Source organism: Neovison vison, chromosome 9, assembly GCF_020171115.1.
Source record: "Neovison vison isolate M4711 chromosome 9, ASM_NN_V1, whole genome shotgun sequence".
Classification (NCBI taxonomy): Eukaryota; Metazoa; Chordata; class Mammalia; order Carnivora; family Mustelidae; genus Neogale; species Neogale vison.
This window is the reverse complement of record NC_058099.1, coordinates 101,110,402-101,131,669: the sequence shown is the minus strand read 5'-3', so window position 1 is coordinate 101,131,669 and position 21,268 is coordinate 101,110,402. Positions and strand designations below refer to the sequence as shown.

The 21,268-nt window shown below is 56.3% G+C and overlaps 2 protein-coding genes across 3 annotated transcripts; both read left to right on the top strand.

The window, feature by feature from the left end:
* Positions 1-7,208: 7,208 nt before the first annotated feature.
* LOC122916800 (collagen alpha-1(I) chain-like) lies at positions 7,209-9,176 on the top strand. Its single transcript, XM_044264181.1, has one exon. It carries the CDS (start codon positions 7,209-7,211, stop codon positions 9,174-9,176), a length of 1,968 nt encoding a protein of 655 aa, XP_044120116.1.
* On the top strand, positions 7,962-20,741 carry NFIL3 (nuclear factor, interleukin 3 regulated). 2 transcript variants are annotated; one of them, XM_044266105.1, is made up of 2 exons: positions 7,962-8,013; positions 18,907-20,741. In XM_044266105.1, exon 2 carries the CDS (start codon positions 19,055-19,057, stop codon positions 20,438-20,440), a length of 1,386 nt encoding a protein of 461 aa, XP_044122040.1. In that variant the 5' UTR covers positions 7,962-8,013; positions 18,907-19,054; the 3' UTR covers positions 20,441-20,741. The 2 variants fall into 2 exon arrangements, with proteins under 2 accessions (XP_044122040.1, XP_044122039.1); XM_044266104.1 differs by lacking the exon at positions 7,962-8,013 and adding an exon at positions 8,660-8,709.
* Positions 20,742-21,268: the final 527 nt, after the last annotated feature.

Genomic DNA, 21,268 nt, shown 5'->3' with positions numbered 1-21,268 from the left:
AGACTCTTCTGATAGTTAATGATAAAAATGGATACTTCTCAGTAACAAGTTAACTCCCTTTTCCCCCAAGATTTTATTTTATTTATTTGTGGGAGAGAGAGAAGGAGAGAAAGCACAGAGGCAGAGGGAGAAGGTGAGGCAGGGGAGCCCGATGGGGGACTCTGTGCCAGGACCTTGAGATCATGACCTGAGCCGAAGGCAGACGCTTCATCTACTGAACCCCCAGGCACCCCGACATTTTACACCTTCTACAGACTCTAGAAGAAAGAAAAAAGCTGACTGGGATTTCTAGAAACTGGAGCTGGAGTCAGAGCTGGTGCGCAGAGGCTTTCTTAGGAGGGACGATTCCAGAACTGCACGATGAGGGAAGGGAAGGCAGGCCGAGGGGCGACCGGCTCGGAGGTGTGTATTGCCAGGCTGACTCCAGGTCCCCAAGCAAACGGGCCCTGCTCAGGGACGGGAGCACCAGGCCGCTGGAGAGCGGCTTGTCCAGCTCCCCCTTCAACCTGCTGAGGCCTCCTTGCGCTGCACTGTCTCCCCTGCCCTCGGAGGTCCGCGCGACCCACCCCACGGGCAACCTCGGGAAAGGACAGGCCTCCCCCCTTCGGCGCCAGTCTGAGTTTCTCAGTGACGGAGGCACTGGGGTGTCTGTCCAGTCTGCCGGGTCTGACGTGGTGCAGGGAGGAAGCGGAGATGAGGCCACCCACACAGGAAAGCGCTTGCAACGGCGGTGAGGTGGGAGGGGGGAAGGTGCCGGGTCAGGACCTTCCTCCACCCCTGGCAAGCAGCCGGTGGGGGTGGGGCGGACGGCTGAGGCCAGGCAGTCCAGGAGGAGTGCACCCCGGGACTCGGGACTCGGGGCAGCAGTCGCTTTCATCAGGGAAGAGGTTTCCTTCTTGTATGTTAGGAAGGAGGTCCTCTGTGGCAGGGCTGGGGGCTGGGGCAGCAGGATTCCTGCGCCAGGAACCACCTAACAGACGGCCGTGAGCCAAGGGGTCAATGCCCGGGGGCTGAAGGCACGTGGGCCTCGGCAGGAGTTTTGCCCATCAACCCCTATTCCTGTCTCACGGGCCAGTCGGGCTGTCCCCACGGGGCGGACACCGCACAGGAGGACATGAGCCCCGAGGCACCGAGCTCCCCGTTCACGTCCAGTGTGGGCAGCTGGGGTCTGAGCCCTGGTCCCGGCACCCCTCACCTCTTGGCGGGATGGCACGAGAGTCCAACGCCGTGGGCGTGCACTGTCCTGTCCCAGAGCCCCGGGGTACCCTGTGACCTCAGCCGTGACTGGAATGGACAGGCACGTGCGGCCCGCGGAGAGCCCCTGCTGAAACCTCGGTGCACCTGGCTTCGTACGCGTCCGGCCTCGGTCAGGAATTTTCAGCCCTGGGCAAGTAAACCAACTTCGCACATCAAGATTTCCTCTTCCCGTGTCTTGGTGAGCTCAGGAAGCCGGGGGAGGCGCAGATCTCAGTGTGCCCTCCCTGGGAGTGTGGGCCCCGGTGCCCACCATTCAGAAGTCACACAGCGTCCTCTCCGAGAGCAAAGCAGGAACATCAGGACACCTGGGGGCTCGGGAGTGGGGCAGAGCCACGCAGCTCAAAATCCCAGAGCTGGGACATCGGCTGCCACCTTGTCTTTGGAGGGGACCGTATTCACCGGGCCACTGCTTGTTCCCGCCACCTTCCTGTCTGCTGCCAACGGCATGGGGGGACCTGTGTCCTCTGGGACCGCCATGTCATCCTGCGCGTCCCCACTTCCCCAGGCGTTGCTACCTCAGCTCCTCTCGCCTGTATGAGTGACCTGTTTCCAGTCCCCCCAGCGCCCCCCCCAGCGCCCCCCCCAGCGGGCTCATCCTGCCCGCCGCTCCCAGCTTGCTCCTTCTGGCACACGGCTCTGAGCAAGACGCCTGTTGAACAGGGTGGAACGCAGGGCCATCAGGCGGCAGGGTCCAGGCCTTCAACCGGTTCCCACGCTGACGCTTTGTGTGTGACATTTTGCATAGGAACATGTTTGAAACAGGGTGTCGCTCTTGGAGACCACGTCTGCCAGACCGGCTGTGCTCCTGCCTGCCTGGATCACGGTCAGGTCTCGCTGCTGTGGCCTGGCCGGCCTTCCCACCTGTTCCCCGGCCGCAGACCCCTGCATACCCCGGACTCATTGGGCCACCCGGGGTCCCTGACCTCCACTTCCCTTCTTCCATCAGGTCCCTCCACCAGCCGTCACACCTGTGGAACGCCCACCCGTCTTAACAGTTCTGGCGAGTTCCACCTCTTTCAGGGAGAATTCCCATCTCCCTGCGGGGGGGACGGTGTCTAGTGGCCCATGGTCCGGCATCGCGCGTGACCGCTCCACGTCGCCATCGCACAGGCACAGCTTAGTCCCTGGGCCCCGGTCAGTGAACGCGCGTCAGGGGAGGGAGGGAAGGAATGAACCCACGGTGCAGGGCACGTCTGGGGGCCTCACGCAGATGTGAGCCCTCACTGGTCAGGCCACTGAAGGAGGCACCGACTGCAATGTCATTCATCGTGGACACCGCTTAACGGAGACACACACTGTGCACACACACCGCGATGCTCGTGGACACCCGCTTTGCTGGTGGACATGGTTTCCCTGACGCAGGTCGATTCTGGGTTGGGTTAACAACAACACCTAACGCGTGTCGGGTACTTCCCGAAGCAGGTGGTAGGTCCTCCCTCATTTTCACCTTGCAACAACTTGTGACATCAGCGTTGTGGTCGTCAACCGCCAGAAGCGGAGACCAAGAGAGAAGGCAGGGAGGTAATTTGCTCTGTCCGCACAGCTCGTGGGCCGCTCGTGGACAGCTCATGGGCAGCTCGTGGGCCGCTCGTGGGCCACTCGTGGGCAGCTCGTGGGCCGCGAGGCCGAGGTGCGGACCCAGCACTGTCTGCTCCTCCCCGCCGGGCTCTCCGCCCGTTTGCTGGGTGACGGCCCCCCGAGTCCCTGCGCGGCCGTCATTCGGACGGCACACCCGCATGACAGCCCTCGGCAGACGCTTCGCCCTACTCGGGAAGGTCGTCACACCTCGGAGCTGCACAAAAGTCTAAAGCACTTCTGCTCTGTTGCTCAGAATCTGTGAAGCTAGAAGCTTCTCGGAAGACCAGAAATGTGGTCAAGCACCCAGTTTCCGGGCTTCCAGGACCTTTACCAAACTGATAGCATTCCTCTGCATCTCTTGCTGAAACAAACCGCACCTACGAAGAGGCTTTCTGTCCAAGCCCGTCCATGTAGTTTCACCGTTAACTTCCTACGGTGTGAGCTGCAATTAGGCAAAGTGAAGGTCAGGGGCAGAGCCAGTGTGAACCAGGGTCTGCTTCTTTGCAGATGCTGAATGTGCTGCCCTCCGCCTGGGCGTGTCCTGGAGAGCCCTGCACTGCAAGGCCAGAAGGGACGCTGCGGAGTTGGTCAACCGCATCAGCCGTCCGAGGAAGAAACGGGGATCAGACCGGTGAAATTATTCCCTTCGCGTGTCTGGGGTCAAACATGCGTGAGCACCCCGGCCCCCTGGGTTGCAGTCCTGGCTCCTTCCAGCGGACGTCCGGGCCTGACTCCACAGAAATGTTTAGATAAGGTTTGCCTCGGTGGTGGGGGCTGCATTGCCGGGCGGATGGGTCACCTCTTATTTCCAGTGAGATGTTTGTGTTAGAACATGTTTCACAATTTTCTATTTCACACTCTTGTGACCCTGCCACGTCCCCGTTGCCGGCTAACTGCTGCCACAGGCCTTGCCCCATCACTGGGGGATTTTGCAATAAATGCAATCAGCCGCTTCCCACGTCTGGACCATTTCTGGTGTCTTCCCCTGCTCGTCACCTGCCGTTCCTGTGAGTTTCCTTTATTTTGACACCTTCACTCACACCGGCCATTTAATTGGAAGGAGCACAGACATGGACCGAAACACGTGCTGTCCGCACGGCCGGGTTTGAAGACCCAGTTCGGTTTCTGTAATGCTAGACTTGCAACATCCTGTCCTCTTTGGCAAAACCGTCTCTTTCTGGTGTTTTCCTGGGTCTTTGGAGATGCTTTGAAATGCATTCAGGCCATCAGCTGCTTTTGTCTGGGGAAATCATGGTGTAGAGATCTAATTTCTTTCTTAGCTTGAGCAAGAGCCATTGAATACGAAACATTTCAGCTTCTCGTACTCTAAAGCCTGTGCTTCTAGGGGACTTTATTTGACCATCTTCTGTTACTCAATTTCCCACAACAACTAGTTTTTGAATAATAAGGCCGAGCATGCCCATGGAGCTCCTGCGGATGGGACCATGCGGCAGAGAACGGGGACGGCAGGGTGGGAATTCTAAACCGTCACGCTGTCTGGGTTGTGGCCAGGAGAGGCAGGGGCCAAGCAGGGGAGGTGGAAGCTTGGTAAAGGAGGAGAGCCAGGGACTAGTGAGGGTCTGACGCCTGGGGAAAGGCCAAAGGAAAAACTAAGAATGATCGAGTAAGGGGAGCCTGGCTCGTTGGTTAAACGTCGGACTCTTGATCAGCTTAGGTCATGATCTCAGGGTCGTGGGATCGAGCCCCACAATGGGCTCTGTGCTCCGTGTACATCCTGCTTACGATTCTCTGTCCCTCCTTCCCCCACTCTGCTCTCCTCCTGGCCACTCCCCGCCATTTCCCCCACCCCTCCTTGCAAGCTAAAAAAAAAGAAAAAAAAAAAGGTATACATGGAATGAATCAGGAGAAGAAAACACAAAAGAAGAGTAAAGGTCCACACCAGCAGAAGGAGGAAAGAGAAGGCTCAGGGAAGGACAGGATCAAGCCCAGTGACTGGAAATGGCAGCAAGTGCACAAATAACACAAAGAGCAGGAAAGAAAGAAATGCCCATTCCAGGAAGTTTCTGCCTAAACAGTCGATGACTCATGAGGTCAAAGCAAAATGCCAGCATGTACTGCACACTGACGGGTGTGGGCAGCCTCCCGTGGGGGACCAGCTGTGGCAATCACTAGCTCACGGCTTTAGGCCTAACCTGATAAACAAAACAAGTCTATAGCTTCTGCATTCCTAGAAATTGTTTCACCTGCAGTTTGTGAAGTTTACAGGATGGGCGTCAGACCCTCCGTTGGCCCAGTGCGGTGGGAACACCGGGGTCCTGGGCTCGCCGCCCTGAGCCTGGCTCTGGGGCCCCAGCGGTGGCCAAAGGGTTTCTAACTGCAGACGGTTTCCTAGAAAGAATCCAGAAGCCCCAGTCTGGAACAGGTGAGGTGGAGCTGTCCAAGCGGGGCCACCAGCTAGGAGCCTGCCTTCCTCCCCGCGATGGCTCCTGCCCTGGGCATCCCTGTAGAATTCTCCATCAGGTGGCACAGCCCGCCTAGCATCCAGCTCGCCAAGCCATGGGGTCTTTTCTTTTTTAACCGACTGCTTGCCAACACTGAAAAATCAGGGTAGCTTACCAAATAAAAATTTTGTTGATGTCTACTCTCTTTTGAGAAGCTGGAGCCTGAGGGCCCCAGAACCCTGTCCTGTGCTGCAAGGACCCACGAGGGATGAAGCAGGGTGTGCGGCTCTCCCGCGGCCACGGTCCAACACAGTTCACCTGAGTTCTCGCTACGTATCCAAGATTGCATCTTCCTCTGCCTGTCGAGGCCCCAAGGAAAGACCACTGGAGACAGATGGCCTCTCGGGAACCTTCTAGCTTGACAGGTTCTGTAGTTCTAAGGTCACTGCCCAGCTCGGGAAGGAGAGGCCACCCTTGGGGTCCATCGTTCTGCTCTCCTTATATCTGGTTAGCCAGAAAGTACGCTGGGCGTCGTCAGACGTAGCTGAATGGGATCGACCGTCTTCTGTCCCTAGTCCCGTTCAAAGTCCCTTTCTTCCTCCTCCTCCCTGGCATCCTCCAGCCCCTGGGCTGACAGGGGCTCAGAGTGAGGAAGCTGTGACCTCATTCTTCAACAAGAACCCTTTCCCTCCTCCTCTCAGGGACCTGGTCACAGCCCTGCTCCACTGTCAGGCCTCTGCGGACGTCTTCCTAGAAGCCTCCCCGCCCTGAGTCATTTGTTTCCAATGCAGGCTCCCCTGACTTGTGTTCATCTGCAAGCACTTGCCTGTTGCGGAACATTGTAGGACACGCCATCAGGCACACCACGTCTTGGGGAGTGGGGACAGATCCTTCATTGTAATGCTCCGTGGTTTCCCAATCACCAGGAGGAGCTCTAGAGTTACTTTCTAAGTTGGTATCACAGACCTCTCCTGCACTGCCTCTGATTTCCAAGCGGGATAGCACCAAAAATTGATGCACAGATATGACACAGGCTCAGTCTAGAACCAACCCTCCCCCAGTAATGAAGGGAACATCGGGTCTCAAAATCCAGCATACAGAACCAGTTTCCAAGTTCAGAGACCCCCCCCCATCATTGTCTGGGGTGACTGCAAGCATGTTACCTACTTTTCTTCAGTTTTTCCTTCTATAAAACCATTATTCACTCTTCATTTTACAGCAGCTTTGGAATTTTATAAAATTATGCAAAAAGCAGAACAATGTGGAGAATATGTTGTAGGTGTGGGATAAGAGAGTTCTGTTGCTCTGGGGTTCTAGGAATTCGCTGCATTTCTAACCCTGAAAAGGTAACTGACTTACGGATATCGTTTTAATTTCATCTAAGGGAAGTTTTCAAACTGTAATAGGCATTGTGAGGGTTTGGAAAAAGGAAACCTAATAGTAAAAAAAAAAAAAAAAAAAAAAAAAGAGAGAGAGAGAGAAGTGGAAATTATAAACCAAAACCAAGACTTATTTTCATCAACAGAGTCAGCTCTGTGGAATAAATGTCTAATAGAAGGGGCAGACTCAGAGCCAGGGACATGCCTCTTGAACCGGTGAGGGCCCGGACAGTGGATCTGGGGCAGATGTTGAAACCTATGTTGCGTGCCTAAATTGTCAGGGCCTTGTTGGTAAACCTACATTTGACCAGTCGGGTTGTGAAGAAGTGTGTGTTGCGAAACACAACATTGTCCTTGAAGAACACTTGGAAGTGTGAAGCTTTCCAAAACTCAGGTGATACGTGATAAACATTTTTAAGCATCACTCCTTGGGCGCTTATTACTACTGTGTAGTAGGAGAACGGGGGAGACAGAGACACAGGAAGATTTTCTATTGATGACGGGCACGGCCGTGGTCGCCGGGGATTCAGTCTCCTCTTTACTTCGGGGTTTGGTTCAAATTTTTCTTCTTTTAAAAAAAAAAAAATGTGTCATGGGGAACAGAATGGAACGTCCCCGAGGGCATTCCGCCCGGCTCCCGCGGTCCCGGCGGCGCAGGGGGTCCTTCCGCACCTGCCACGGCCGCGCCCGGGCCAGCGCGTGCGTCCCCGCGAGGAGCGTGGCTCCCTCGGCAGAGGCCGACCCGCCGGCTCGCTCCTTCACTCCGCAAACGCGCCGGGAGCGCACGTGCCGCCACGGCCTCCCGCGCGCGGTGCCCGCAGAACGCGCCGCGAGGTGCCATTTCTCCCGTTCCTTTACGTGTCTTACGCAGCCGGGAATTCAGGGGGGAAGACAACCGCGTCCAGTCGGGCAGGGACGACACCACGGAGGCGCCGGGGCCGAGACCGCCGGGGACACTCCGCGCGCCAGCGGGCCACCGGCCGGGGCACCCGCGGCGGCCGCCTCTCGGCGCGGCCGGGCGCAGACGGACCTCGGCCAGCCTCCTTCCCCAGTCCGATTACGCAACAACTTTGCCTCCGTCATCTTCGCCCTAATCGTGCAGGGGGCGGTGTCTGCGCGCTCGCGGTCTCCCGCTCGGGGCCGTCGCGCTCCCCGGGGAGACGCGCGGGGCGTTGTAATCGCCGCCGACGCAGCGCCGCGGGGCTCCAGCCGGCCGCCGGCCCCTCCGCACGGCCCCCGCCCCGAGCGCCCGCGGCTCGCCAGCGCCCCCTCCCCGGCGCCCACCCGGAGGAGGCGGACGGGTCCTCGGCGAGGTGCGGGGAGGGGCCGGCGGAGGTCCGTGCCACGCCCGGGTCGCCGCCGCCCGCGGCCCTCGGCCGGCGGTGGGTCGGCAACAGGTAGCCCCGCCGCTGCGTGCTCGGGAGACAAAAAGCGCCTGCGAGCGGGCGCGGACCGCGGGGCTCCCGGAGGCTCCGCGGCGCCGGAGGGCGAAGGCGGCGGCGGGAGAGCTGGACGGCGGGGGCCGCGGGGGGGGGGGTCTCGGTCCGTCCGCGGCTCGCCCCGCTGGGGACGCCGGCGCCGGCCGCTGCGCAACCCCAGCGCGGGGCGCGGATCCTCGCGGCGCTCGGGCGGCGGCGCTGGCCGCGGTCGCGGAGGGACGCGGGCGGCCGGCGGCGCAGCGGGGAGGTGGTGGCGGGGCGGGGGGGGGGGAGCGGGCGGGGGGGACGGGGGGCGGGCCCGGGGGGGCGGGGCCGCGGAGAGCCCGCCCCCGCCGGCCGCGGCCATTGGCGGCGGGCCGGGGGCGGGTGCGGGCGCGGCGATTGGGGCCGCGGCCGCCCATCACCGCGAGGCTGGCGGGCGGCGACGTAGCGCGGCGCTCGGAACTGACCTACTAACACACATCTCCCGGCGCGGCCACGGCGCCCGCGGACCCGGCGCGCCGCCCGCCTCCCGCGCCGCGCCCTCGCCGCCGCCCGCCGCCGCCCGCCGCCCCGGAGGCCCGGCCCGAACCCCGCGCGCCGCGGCGCCCCGCTCCCGGCCGCCCGCGCGCTCTCCCCGCCGCCCGGGCTCGCCGGCCCGAGAGCAGGAACACGGTAAGCGCTCCGCCCACCGCCGGCCCGGCCCGGCGCCCCGCTCCCCGCCCGCTGCCGGGGCGCGCGGCCGGCGGGCGCGGGGCGCGGGCCGGGCTGCGCGCGGGGCTGGCCGGCGGCGGCGAGAGTGCGCGGGGCGTTCGTTACATAAACTTTTGCTGCCTTGGCGGGGGGGGGGCACTCGCCACCCGAAGGCGGCCGCTTCGGCTGCAGCGCCCTCGCGCCGGCTCGCGCCCCCCCGCCGCGGTTGCATAATGTCTCCCGATTTCAGGAAAATTGATGTTTCGGTGGAGGAGAGCGCCGGGGACGCTGAGCCACCTCGAGCGGGAAGCGCGGCGCTGCCTCCTTCCTCGTCCCTCCTGCGGGGCTGGCGGCGGGGGCGGCGGGGGCGGCGGGGGCGCGGGGCGCCGAGTGCCGGGGCTGGTCCGGGGCGGCCGGCGGGGAAGGCGCGTCGGCAGCGTGAACCGTGACGGCATCCCGGGAATGCGCGCCCGCGTCTGCCAGTGTCAGGGGCTGTGTCGGCACCGACGTCTCCCACCCTGTCTGTCGTCAGCGCGCGCTGCCGGCGCCCGGGAAGGTTGTGGGATGTGTCCTTGCGCGCATTGCATAATCTGTCCGCCGCGAGACCCGGGCCGGGGTTCCGGGCCGAGGTGGGAATGTGCGCGGACGTGCGCAGGGATCTGGAGACGTTGGCGCCGCGCGGGCGGTGGGGTCGTTGTTTACACCTACGCTACGACCCCAGGAAAAAGACGTGCCCCTCAACACTCCTCCACGACGTGAAGAATTCCCCGCGTTGTGTTCCGATCTTGGATACTCCCGGGGTTCGCCCCTTAGGTGTCCCGAGCTATTATTTTTAAATCTGGGACGAACCATTGTGGCGTTTACCTCCCTACCTTCTTGATTTTCACGCATTCCGTTCCATCAGCCCTTTTCCTCACCTTATTGTCATTGCTTTTTCAGACACGAGACAGATCACATAATAGTTTCCTGGAAATGTTGCATTATGTAACCGCCGAATTTGCTGGCAGTCAGCATAGGAAACGGGAGCTAATTACGTGATTTTATATTCTTGCTACAAAGAAAGTAGGACAATCTCAGCCTTTAAAATGTCACTGTAACAGTTTTCCTTTTCTTTCTTTCTTTCTTTCTTTCTTTTTTTTTAAAGGATATTTTAAACAGGAAAGTAGACAACCGGGTAAAGCACTGAGTTAGCTCACGCTGCCGAATGTGTGTCTTTTGCCCTAAATGAAATGTGCGTTCTTCTAAATTTAGCCTATCGCATTTTAACAATTGTGGCCTCGCAGCGCTATTTCTGGTGTTTTCTCCAGGGCTCTGTGCAGATTCAAGTTCAAGGCCATTTGCCGTAGTTTTAACTCCACGCCTTCGGAGACCTTTGATAAGATTATATTTTTAGGAAGGCATTTCGCAGAGCCGGGCGATTTGCTGGATGCTGACTCCCGTTTGTCTTTATAAAGGACACTTTAGGAAACTGCTGTGTTCCCTGAGAACAGCAGGGGATGGCCAAGTGTCGTCTTCTGGTCTTGGCTTTTGTAAATAACAACAGGGAATGAGGTCACAAGTATTTATTTCACATCGTGGGTATTTTTTTTTCTTCCAGGCTAGACATGATTTATGGGAAACAGATATAGGTTAGTGGATTGCATTTTGGTGTAGATACCCGAGTTTTATTCCTGTGAGTATATATGGACATATAATATACCGAGATTTTAAATTTCCTCCGGCACTCTTAGGTAGTGTAATTAGGTGTGAATATATGTATATGATGGTGTGTATATGTCAGATTTTTTTCCCCCTGACTTAACATTTAAATAACTACAGAACAGGGTTCAGGTTTTTTGGGGGGTGGGGGCGCGTGTTATAGACATTCATCCCTAGAACAAATTATATTACCCCAAATAATCGCAGCTGCTTTCCAACAAGCTAATATTGCTCCAGGCCCCCCCGTGTCAGACCCCGACCTACTTTGGAGCTTGGGCAGGGAGCCCCGGGCCTGGCGGGGAACGCGTAGCGCCACCTTCCGATCGCGATCTCCAGGGGCGCGCCCCTCCCGCCTGCGGGCCCTGGGGGGAAGGAGGCAGGGGGCCGGGAGGTGGGGGCGGCGCGTGGGGGCCCAGGGTCGGGACCCGGGAGCGCCCTGGGCGGCGCTTGGGCCGGAGCCGCACGGCGGCCTGCGCGCGTCCTCGCCCCCTCCCCACATTCCTTTGTTCTGGCGAGGGGGTCCTGCCAGCGCCGAGGCCCCGCTGCGCCGCCCACCCGGCGGGGGCGGGTCCCGGTGAGGCGCCGCGCTGGGGGCGCGGAGGGACCTGGGCGGGGGAGCGCGGGCGCGCTCGGGGTTCGCCTGGCCGAGGGCGGGGAGAGGAGCGCGGCGGCGGCGGGCGAGGAGGGGAGCTGGGGAGGAGCGAGCGGCGCCCGGGGCGAGGCGCAAGGACAGGGCGGCCCGGAGGCTGGAGCGGCCGGAGCGGCCTGCCTCCTGCCTTTGCCCGGTGAGCCTCCGAGCGCCGCGGACACCTTTGTTCCCGGAGCTTTCATTGTATTTGGGAGCCGAGCGCTTCTCGATTCGTGAAGTGAGAGAGACCGAGAACGCCTCCAAATGTCAGCAGACCGCGGACCCCGGGGTGGGGGCGCTCCCGCCCTGCTGGTGATGGAAAGGGCGCCGGGCTTGGCTGTGGCCACAGTCGAGCTGATGTTGTGTTTTTTTTTTTTTTTGAACCTTCACTTAGTGTGGTCAAAGGCTGGAGTAGAAAGAACTTGAATCCCCCGAGTTCAAAATAAAACAACAATCACACCGCCCACGCAGACGCCGCGGTCCTGCGGTCAGACGTCAGCACGTCCGTCCCCGCGCGCAGACCGCGGGCAGCCGGTGTGCGGTGGGTTCGGGCGACATCACCGGTGTTCTCCGGCAGTCGGCTTTGCTGCAAAGTTGGTTTCTGTGCGATCACATCCTAAGTCCGTGCCCCTAATCCAGTTCCTCTCTGGAGCCCAGGCCACTGTCCAGCGCCAGCGACCAGCTTGGCGGAGGGCTGAGAGCTCGGGTCCAGAAGAGCTGCGCCCTCAGCCCGGGCCTGTGATTTGGGAGCCGCTGTGATCTCCACTGGTGTCCAGGGTAAACTGAGGGAGGAAGACCTATCCGGCTGGGCAGTTGTGAGGAGCTCAGCAAACCACCAGCAGACAGACTGGTTCGTTGTCTTAAATAAAAGTATTCACCTTCATTTTTCGCTGCCTGCATCTCTGTCCAGTAACAGTAAGGACTGAGGTTTGAGTTAAACCCTGTAGTTAAAGATCCTTTTTGGGATCCATTTTTGTTGTAACAATGATTACTTTTTTTTCTTCTCTTAAAACTGTGTGCCGTTGTGTTCGATGGTAACTTCAGTTGGAAGTGAATTCTTGGCCGCGTTGCTGGCCTCCTAGATCACTGGGCTGACGCAGGGGAAGTGCTGGCAGGAACAGAGAGGCCAGTGGCTGTGGCAGGAGTGACAAGACGAGTGCCACAGACCCGTGGCCTTGCCCAGTTCCTTTGACCACTCTGATGGTTTTCCGTGGCCTGATGATGCACATCTCTACGCTTCTGTGGCCCCAGACCAGCCCAGGCTGCTTAGACCCCACAGATGAGCCCTCTGGGAAGGAATGTGTGCGGGCTGCGTGGTTGACAGCCAAGGCCGTGCCCTGTGAAACTGCTGATGGTTGGCCCTTTTGATTAATACACAAGATTTCATCTGGTTGAGTCTTCTACCTGCGGCGCAGGGCAGGGCTTCTCTAAGAATCGCAAGAGGCTCAAACGCCCTGGCTCGCCAGCCTCCTTGCCTTGATGCTGCCGAGACGAAGACCTAGCACTTCCCAGCCCCTTAGCCTGCTTGTGCCTGGCACTGGGCTGCGTTCTGTCACCATCCCCATTTTATAGGTGAGGGACTGGAGGCACGGAGACATGGGTTAGCAGCCCAGACCATCAGCCCGAACACGGGAAAGGGGGGGTGGGCTGTGCTAGTAACACTCCCCCTCCCTCCCCGGAGTGTGAATGCTAGCTCACTGGAGTCTTTGCAACAGTTTCCTTTTCTGTGTTAAAGGCTTATCTTTGCGCAGCCCAATTATAACATCAGTGTGATGCAACAACCTGAAAATTAAAAACCCTTTGTTAGAGCGCTTTCCCGCGTTGAGCAACTGCCTGACTCACCCACGGAGTGGATATTTCTAGTTGACCTTGCCTTGGTCGGTCGTCAGCTCCACGAAGTGAATGTGATTGCCGCATGGAATGGAAAAGGTGCAGTCATATTGCCTCGGCTTTATTTTTACCCGGGCTGAAATCACACATACTTCATTATTTCCATTGTAATCCAGATGGCACTGATGCTGTGAGGAGTTGTTTATTTTTAATTTGTATTGAGGGAATGAGAGCACACTTGGGATTCGATTCAAAATATGACAGAAACAATGCAATTGAAGCTCCTTTAATACGCATTTCTGGGTTTTGTGAGGTGTGCCAGTATTTCACAGCATTGACACATTGTCTGATATCCTGTTATTTTCCTAAGTTGTATTTGAGTTGATTTTTATCCAGATCAGACTCATTGAGAATGTCGAAAGACATTGACCTTTGATCACAGACATTACATAAGAGTTTTTCGGTTTCAAAATGAATTTGTATTACCATTGCCCCCAATTACCTCTCAAATTTCTTTGCAAATAACTTTCCCGTAGTTAAAAAAAAAAAAAAAAACTGTTTAAAAAAATACCATTTCTCTTATGGTTTTAATTAGAGAGCTTAAGGTTGTTTTTATGATAAGAAAGTTAGCAGGGGTTTTTCTAGATGCCATTCATAATAATATGTGCTTTGGACTCAGTTTCGTTGGAGTCAGAATGATCTTTGTATTATAAGCCTTTAGTTATCAGAATATGGTGTCTTTTATCAATTAACTCTCCAAGGATCTCAACTGGCAGTTCAATAGTCTTCAAGTAAACATGGAAACATTTTTTAAAAAATCCATCCTATTCACAAGGCATGTAATAAAGTAAATGACATTTGTGATTATCTGCTCAAGGGGCAAGAAAGTGAAATAGAAGAGATCAGAAAGTCAAGCTGAGGAGAGCCGCAGTGTTCTTCGGGGAACTTACAAGCATTCGAGAACTTTCCCTGCCCTCCCCCCCGCCCCGCCCTGCACCTACACCATTCCTGTCCCCCTTCCATGCGCTGCGCAGGCTCTGCTGGTGCGAACCAATGGCAGAATTTCCTGTAACGGGTGACTCTGTGCTTGTTGGCGTTCCTTAGGATTTCAGGTTCGTTGTTAGACTGATACATTGATCTTTGGAAGTAGCAAGGAAACTAGTGGTCCCCACTTTGAAGTGACTGTGGCTTTTTAAAATGCTTTATGACTCCTCTCCCTTCTCCCCCTGACCCTGCTCCCCATTCCTCTCCCTCTTCAGGAGTGTGTGTTTGGTCTGTGGTTCTCCAGCCGCCCCGTTGTTCCTGTGCGTTAGCATCTGTGCACTTCTGCACCGTCTTCCGGAAATTGCACTGTGCGCTGTAGGTCACAGACACTGGCCTCTCTTACAGAAGAGTGCCGGGTGATCCTGTTTCGTATTTCAGTCCCTTAAGTTGTATCAGCTATCACAAAATGCAATGTTGTCCTTTTTGTTAAGATTGAATCTAATTTTTAAGTGGTCCTTTGTTGAGAACCAGAGAGCAAGAAACTTGAAGTATTTTCACGGAGCGTAAACTTGATCAGATTTTGACACAATTGTTTACAAATGCGCCCAAGGAGAAAAAGTAGGTTAGTTTGTTGCTATGACAAGACAGATTCTGGCAAAGCACGAGGGTCCCTGTATATGTGTGTTTCTATCTGGATCAGTACACTTTCCTCTCTAACATTAGGGTTGAAGTCTGTGTTCCCGGACACAATTATATTCTTGAACGGAAGGTACTTCATTGGCAATTAGAGAGGTTTAACGTAGTTTTGTTTGTTTACTAAGCAGGGTCGGGCCTGGTTAGTACTTAGATGGGAAAACGTAGTTTTGTTTGTTTAAAAAATCTCTGGGGCATCTGCTGGCTCAGTCGGTAGAGGGTGCGACTCTTGATCTTGGGGTCATGAGTTCCAGCCACATGTTGGGCATAGAAATTACTTTAAAAAATAAAAGCCTTTAATTTTTCAGCCTGATTAGAAAGTCCCCCTGCGACTGCAGTGCTCCCTGAGTTTTCATCCCCCACCCCCTTGACCGCACATGCGTCTTCTTCCCCGTTTGGGCTCCGGTTTTCAGTCCTGGTGTCGTTCTGATCCATGAACAGAGTAAAGCGTTTTCCTGAGACAGCCGTGTCCTCGGTGGTTGACCTACAGCAAGAAGCCCAGTTGACGTTTCGCTCGTTTTATAGCTTAAAGAGCTGTGAATTGATTAGCTTTATTTATTTCTCACCGAACTGACACCTGTGGCAGAGACCAGTGGCTGTCTGCTTAGTGCCGCGAGAGTTTGCCATGAAGACGAAATGGTTTGTTTCCTTGAGCGGCGTCTACACTGTGCTCCGAGGGAGTACGCGGCACAGCCGGAGGGTGGGGGACGAGAGTTCTATAAGAAAATGTTTCCAAAACATGAAGCACATCGAATAGTATCTCATTTTGTGTAGACAGAATTTTTAGATCAAAATATGTGACACAGGCTGTTTGCAAGAAGACTTCCCCGGCTCTTCTGAGAGGGGCGCTGGGGGCCGGGCGGGCACAGCTCTGTCTCCGGAAGCAGAAGTGACCCCGTCCGTCCTTGAGGAAGAATTAGGTGGAGGCTTCATGTTGTGAACTTTTATTCTTTTTTTAGACTTTTTTAAACCAAATTTTAAACTTAATTAAAGATCACATTGGGGTCTTCTGACTTGAATACACATCACAGCTCAGCGTTTACAAAACCCAGCTCCCACCTGCGGAAATCACGGAACGTGACGTGCTGTGCAAAAGCACTTGCAGACGGCGCTGGCCGGAGCCGGACCGGGATCTGGGCCGGAGTCCGCTCTGCTGCGTCGCCAGCTGGGGGGCGCGGGGCAAGCCACCGACGTCTCCGAGCCGGTTCTGATCTGGAAAGCGTCATCGTGGGGGTGACGCGCAGGGGGCAGGCCAGGCCCCCGGCACCTGCGGTGCGGCGTGTGCTCCGTCAGTGGTGCCCGTGGGGATTGCTGCGCTGTTGTCCCCGCGACCAAGAAACAAGCCGCGGGGCTGGGAGGGACGTGCGGCGGGACCCGACCCCGCTGACGGCGCCCGTTGCGCGCGCCTCCCCGAGCGCTGGGCTCTCCCGTCTGGCTCCTGCCCGAGACGAGGAGCTCCCGGACTCTCCAGTTTGGTTTTCCCTCCCTCCTTATGTGCCCCCGCCTGGCTCAGTGCCTGGTGGCCGGCGCGCCGCACCTGCTGGGTGAGCCAGTCACTGAGAGAAGCTGTGCGTGAACAAGCACGATGTCTTTTTTAGAATTCGTGATGACATAGAATGCGTGATAATACTCGGTCAAGAAGACTATCAGAGAGTGTTTCGTTTGCAAAGTTCTCTCAGGTAAGGCAAATGAGCGCCTGCCAGCCCGATGTCAGACGCCTCTGTGTCCGGCTCATTGCAAGGACGCAAAGGCCGCGCCTTGCCCCTGGGAAGGACTGCAGGCTCGTTGGGGCACAGAGCAGGCCTGCGGAGGGTACAGTGTACGAAATCTGCACCTGCTCTGCGGTGCCTCGCGTGCATGAGAAACTTTTTTCCAACACCGCAAGATTATTTGATAAAAAATGTTACAGAAGATCCTCTTAAGATAGTAGGTGGTGATTTGCCAGTGAGTCAGAGAGACAGTGTTTGCAGGTGAGGGAAGACGTCAGAGTCTAGTACGTGTAGTAAGACTCACGTGCGAAGAAGATCAAATAGGAAGGCGACTTCCTGTCGCTGTTGAACGCACCGAGGAGGTTCTGGAGGTGACGGAGTCGACACGCGGTGCTTCGACGGCGAGGACACGGGGCTCATGGAGATGCGGGGAGGAGCAGGGCTACTTTTGGTACATGGAGTGGGGCACGGTGCTGAGGGCCGCCCGCCCCACTCTGCCAGGCTCCTGCACACGGCGACCTTTGGGCCGGGAGGCTGGAAAGTCTCCGCCCCCTGGTAGATTTGAAATGCTGAAAATGGGTAAGAAATGATGAAATAAGGGAAAGCTTAGGAAGAGTAACGAAGGCATCTCAAACGTGTAAGTGCGGAGCTCCCTGGGGAAGGCGGCCATGAAGGGAAGGTGACTTTTTTTTTTTTTTTTTAAAGGAGGGGATGCATTTTAAAATGCAGGGGAGAAGAGTGCGTCTCCGGTGGAAAATCTGTCCAGAATGCGTGTTCAAGTAGCTGTATGATGCTTAGCAAAACAGTAGTACCCAGGGGGCCGCTGGAGGTGTGCAGGGCACACCGGAATCCATCAGAGCCGCGGTCCCCGCTGCTGGAAGCGTGAGTCTCGGCCTCCGCCCTCTTTAGTGGTGGGGACGTGACGGAGCTGGGGACAGAAATCTTCACACGCAGCCCGGAGTCCACGGACAGTGTCGAGGAAAGACGGGTGTTGGTGTCGGGAGGCGAGCCTGAGTGGGAATGTGGAGGACCGCGTTGTCGCACCCAGTGATAACGAGAAGGTTCCTCTGACACCGCCTCTGCCTGCTGTGCAGACGCGCCCCCTTCGCGTCGTGTCGTCAAAAACAAACAGAACCTGGTATTATTAACCGTGGGTTTCGCTAAGTCGCAACTGTTCCACGTTGGCTCAGCCTGACGGACAAAAATGTGGCATTAAAACCTTAGTCTTTATGATCCTGAAATCATTACATCATTTCTTCTGTTCCTTCTGGAAAAGGCGCAAGAAGCTGGCAAGCTTTTCCAGCTGATAAAATTAAACTTTACTTCATTAGTCATTACAAAACTATGCACAAGAAAGGGAGAGTGATGTAAAACAAAAACATTAAATCTTTTTAATGTGGCAGGAGAGAGCGCCGTATGCAGACAGCACCGAGTGAACGGCGGTCGGCTTTACGAGCATATTACCTACTGGGAAATCGGGCCGAGAAGCCGTCGAGAAACACAGTGGGATCCCAAAAGCACCATAAAAAGATTGTAACTGGAATCTAATATGGGTTTATTACCTCATGTCAACCCAAATTCAGATTATAAATATCTCATCAGTGGAAAAGGAAGCTAGCTGACGGTTCTATTTTTGAGGTTTTTTTTTTTTTTAATATTTTGTTTAAAACTAATTAGTAAAATGGAAAGAAATCCTTTACATAATTACATTCTCCGGTTCTAAAATAATTTTAAGTTTCAAGGATGCACTGTACTTTAAAAAAAGGGAAAAAAAAGGTCCCTTTGAAGAGTAACTGTTTATTCTAGTCCCAAACGGTTGCCTCAGTGAAATCTTCTGGGACAGACTTTCCAGGACCAAAACAGGCACCTGGCTGGCGTGCTCCAGCCTTAAGGGGACGTTTGACAAGTCAGTGTGGAGGAGCCAGAAAAAAGAAGGATCTGACGTCATAGCAGGGACGCACCCCGAGATCTGGCGCTGGGGAGGCGCCGGGGCGGGGGCTGCGGGCGTCCTGGGGCAGCGCGGTCCGGGCCTGGCGGGCAGGTGTGCTTCGGCGCTGGGTTCGGAGCAGAACCAGCACGACTCCACCGTCTTGTGGCTTTGTTCTCATTTTTGTTCAGACACAGATTTTGCTCTGGAGCGTACTTGATTCCGCGTAGTTGCAGAATTTCTGTACGGGCGCGCGTTCACCTGGGAAAGTTCTCTAGGGGGGTGAGCGTGTTCGCCCCGCGGTGCTGGGAGGTCCGCCGAAGTCACTCAGGACCACCACGACGCGCGGCCGCCGTTTAACACTTAACCAGCCAGAGGCGATCTGTCCTTCCCTTCCTGGGATGTCTCGTCCCCGCCTGGCCCCCACCCCGTGCACACACGTTTCCGCTCCTGAAACGGCTTCCTTGGTTTCTCCCCGGCCTCGTGTGTGTTTGCTCCCTCCGTCGTGGTCCACGCGGCACCCTGCTGGGAGGTCTCGCTGGGGACTGTCCCTCTGCCTCTTCCAGCCCAGGCCGCGGGGCCCCATCTCCGTCCCCAGCCTCCTCGAGGGCAAGCGCTGTGTTGAGTTCGGACCCTGCCGAGCGCAGCGCCTCGTGCGTGCCTGGCGGGACCTGTTGGCCAGTGGGTGACGTTCTTTTCCTGTGTTGCAGGGACGTGGGAGGCGGCGCCTGCTCCGCTCGGAAGACGCGCCGGCGAGATTCGTTCGACAGCAGAGCCGGAGACAGAACGTTGATGGCTTGTGCACCGCAGCTTTTAAAGCGCTTGTGAATCCTGGGGAAGGGGGTCTGTCTGATTCTGATGCAGCTGAGGAAAATGCAGACCATCAAGAAGGAGCAGGTGTCCCTGGACGCTGGCAACGGCGTGGACAAGATGGTCCTGAACGCGGCCTTGACCGAGGTCTCGGAAGACTTGACGGCGGGCGAGGAGCTGCTTCTGAGCGAAGGCAGCGTGGGCAAGAGCAAGTCCTCCGCCTGCCGGAGGAAACGGGAGTTCATTCCCGACGAGAAGAAGGACGCCATGTATTGGGAAAAGAGGCGGAAGAATAACGAAGCCGCCAAGAGGTCTCGGGAGAAGCGCCGCCTGAATGACCTGGTCCTGGAGAACAAACTGATCGCCCTGGGAGAGGAAAACGCGACTTTAAAAGCGGAGCTGCTGTCCCTCAAATTGAAGTTTGGTTTAATTAGCTCCGCAGCCTATGCCCAGGAGATCCAGAAACTCAGTCACTCCACCGCCGTGTACTTCCAGGACTACCCCGCGTCCAAGTCCAGCGCCAGCCCCTTCGTGGATGAGCAGGAGCCGTCGGTGGTGAGCGGCGGCTGCATCTCCGTCATCAAGCACTCCCCGCAGGCCTCCCTGTCCGACGTCTCCGACGCGTCCTCGCTGGAGCCCTCGCTGGACGGGGCCGCGCGGGGCGGCTGCGGGAGCCCCGACGGCAAGTTCCAGGCCATCAAGCAAGAGCCGGTGGAGCTGGAGAGTTACGTGCGGGAGCCTGGCGAGGAGCGGGGCGCCTTCCGGGCCTCCGTGTACCAGAGCCTCATGGGGGCCGCGTTCCCCGGCTTCTCCCACTCGCCCCCTCTGCTGCAGGTCGCCCGGTCCTCCAGCAACTCCCCCAGGACGTCGGAGACGGACGACGGCGCGGTGGGGAAGTCGTCCGACGGGGAGGACGAGCAGCAGGTGCCCAAGGGCCCCATCCACTCTCCCGTGGAGCTCCAGCGCACCCACGCCACCGTGGTGAAGGTGCCCGAAGTGAACTCCTCCGCCTTGCCGCACAAGCTGCGCATTAAAGCCAAAGCCATGCAGATCAAAGTGGAAGCGTTGGATCACGAGTTCGACGCCCCGCCGAAACCGCCCTCGCCTGTTGACGGGGCGCCCAAGAGACATTTCGGACTGGAGAAGCACGCCGCCCCGAGTATGGTACACGCTGCCCTCCCCCCTTTCTCCGTGCAGGTGACCAACATTCAGGATTGGTCTCTCAAATCGGAACACTGGCATCCGAAAGAACTGAACGGCAAAGCTCAGAACAGCTTCAAAACGGGAGTTGCGGAGATGCAAGACAGTGGCTACAAAGTGTCTGACCCAGAGGGTTTGTTTCTGAAGCGGGGCATGGCAGGCTTGTCCGCAGAGGTGGTGTCACTCAAGACACTCATCGCCACACACCAGATCTCTGCCTCGGACTCTGGGTGAATCACTACTGAGAAGCTCTGGCTGTTTACGAAGCCGTCATTTGCAATAGATGAGTACGTTTTGTATTAGGCTGAATTTTCACTGGACCTGTGATGTCATTCCACTGTAATGTTCACACGTTGTCTGCTGGGTGTCTTTTCGTGCACAAATTATTATGGAGATTAGATCGTGTTCTCACTCTGCCTTGTGTATAGTCACACAGCCCACGCAAAGACTGTATATATCGGACATTATTTTTGTTGTTCTGCTATAAAGCGTGTCCGTTGCCAGTTTCAATAAAGGATTGGGGACAGACACAGAACCTCTGCTCCATTGCACATGATTTTATGGAAGAGAAAAAGCAATTTAAGTTCCAAAAGTGGTATTAATATATTCCGTGTTTTACTCATTCAGGGAAGTTTACTCCCCTGCGTTTAGGAAGCCGAAATGTAAGTTCAGCACATGGTTTGGTTTTCTTCTAGTTTGGTCTGGGCTATAGGAAGTTTAGAAACATTCCAAAGAGAGGGCAAAAAAATAACAATGACTTTTCATGCATTTGAGGCTAATTTATTAAGTCACTCCCCTTTATTCATTTTGCTCTCAGCTTCAGTTTTGGGTGTTTTTTGTTGTTGTTGTTTTAAGTAGAAAAGTCCACGTGGTCCGGCATCACCCTCTCGGGCCATCTCGTCTGTGAGTCTGACACGTCCGTGTGAATAGTTGAGTCACTGACCCACTTTATTAACTACAGGTTCTTTTGAAAGAGCGTCTGAAGACTAAGGGTGAGGTCACTTTGTGTTATTCTAAATCTTAAAAGAATTCTTGACTCTAACAGTCCAGGGAGTTAAGCTA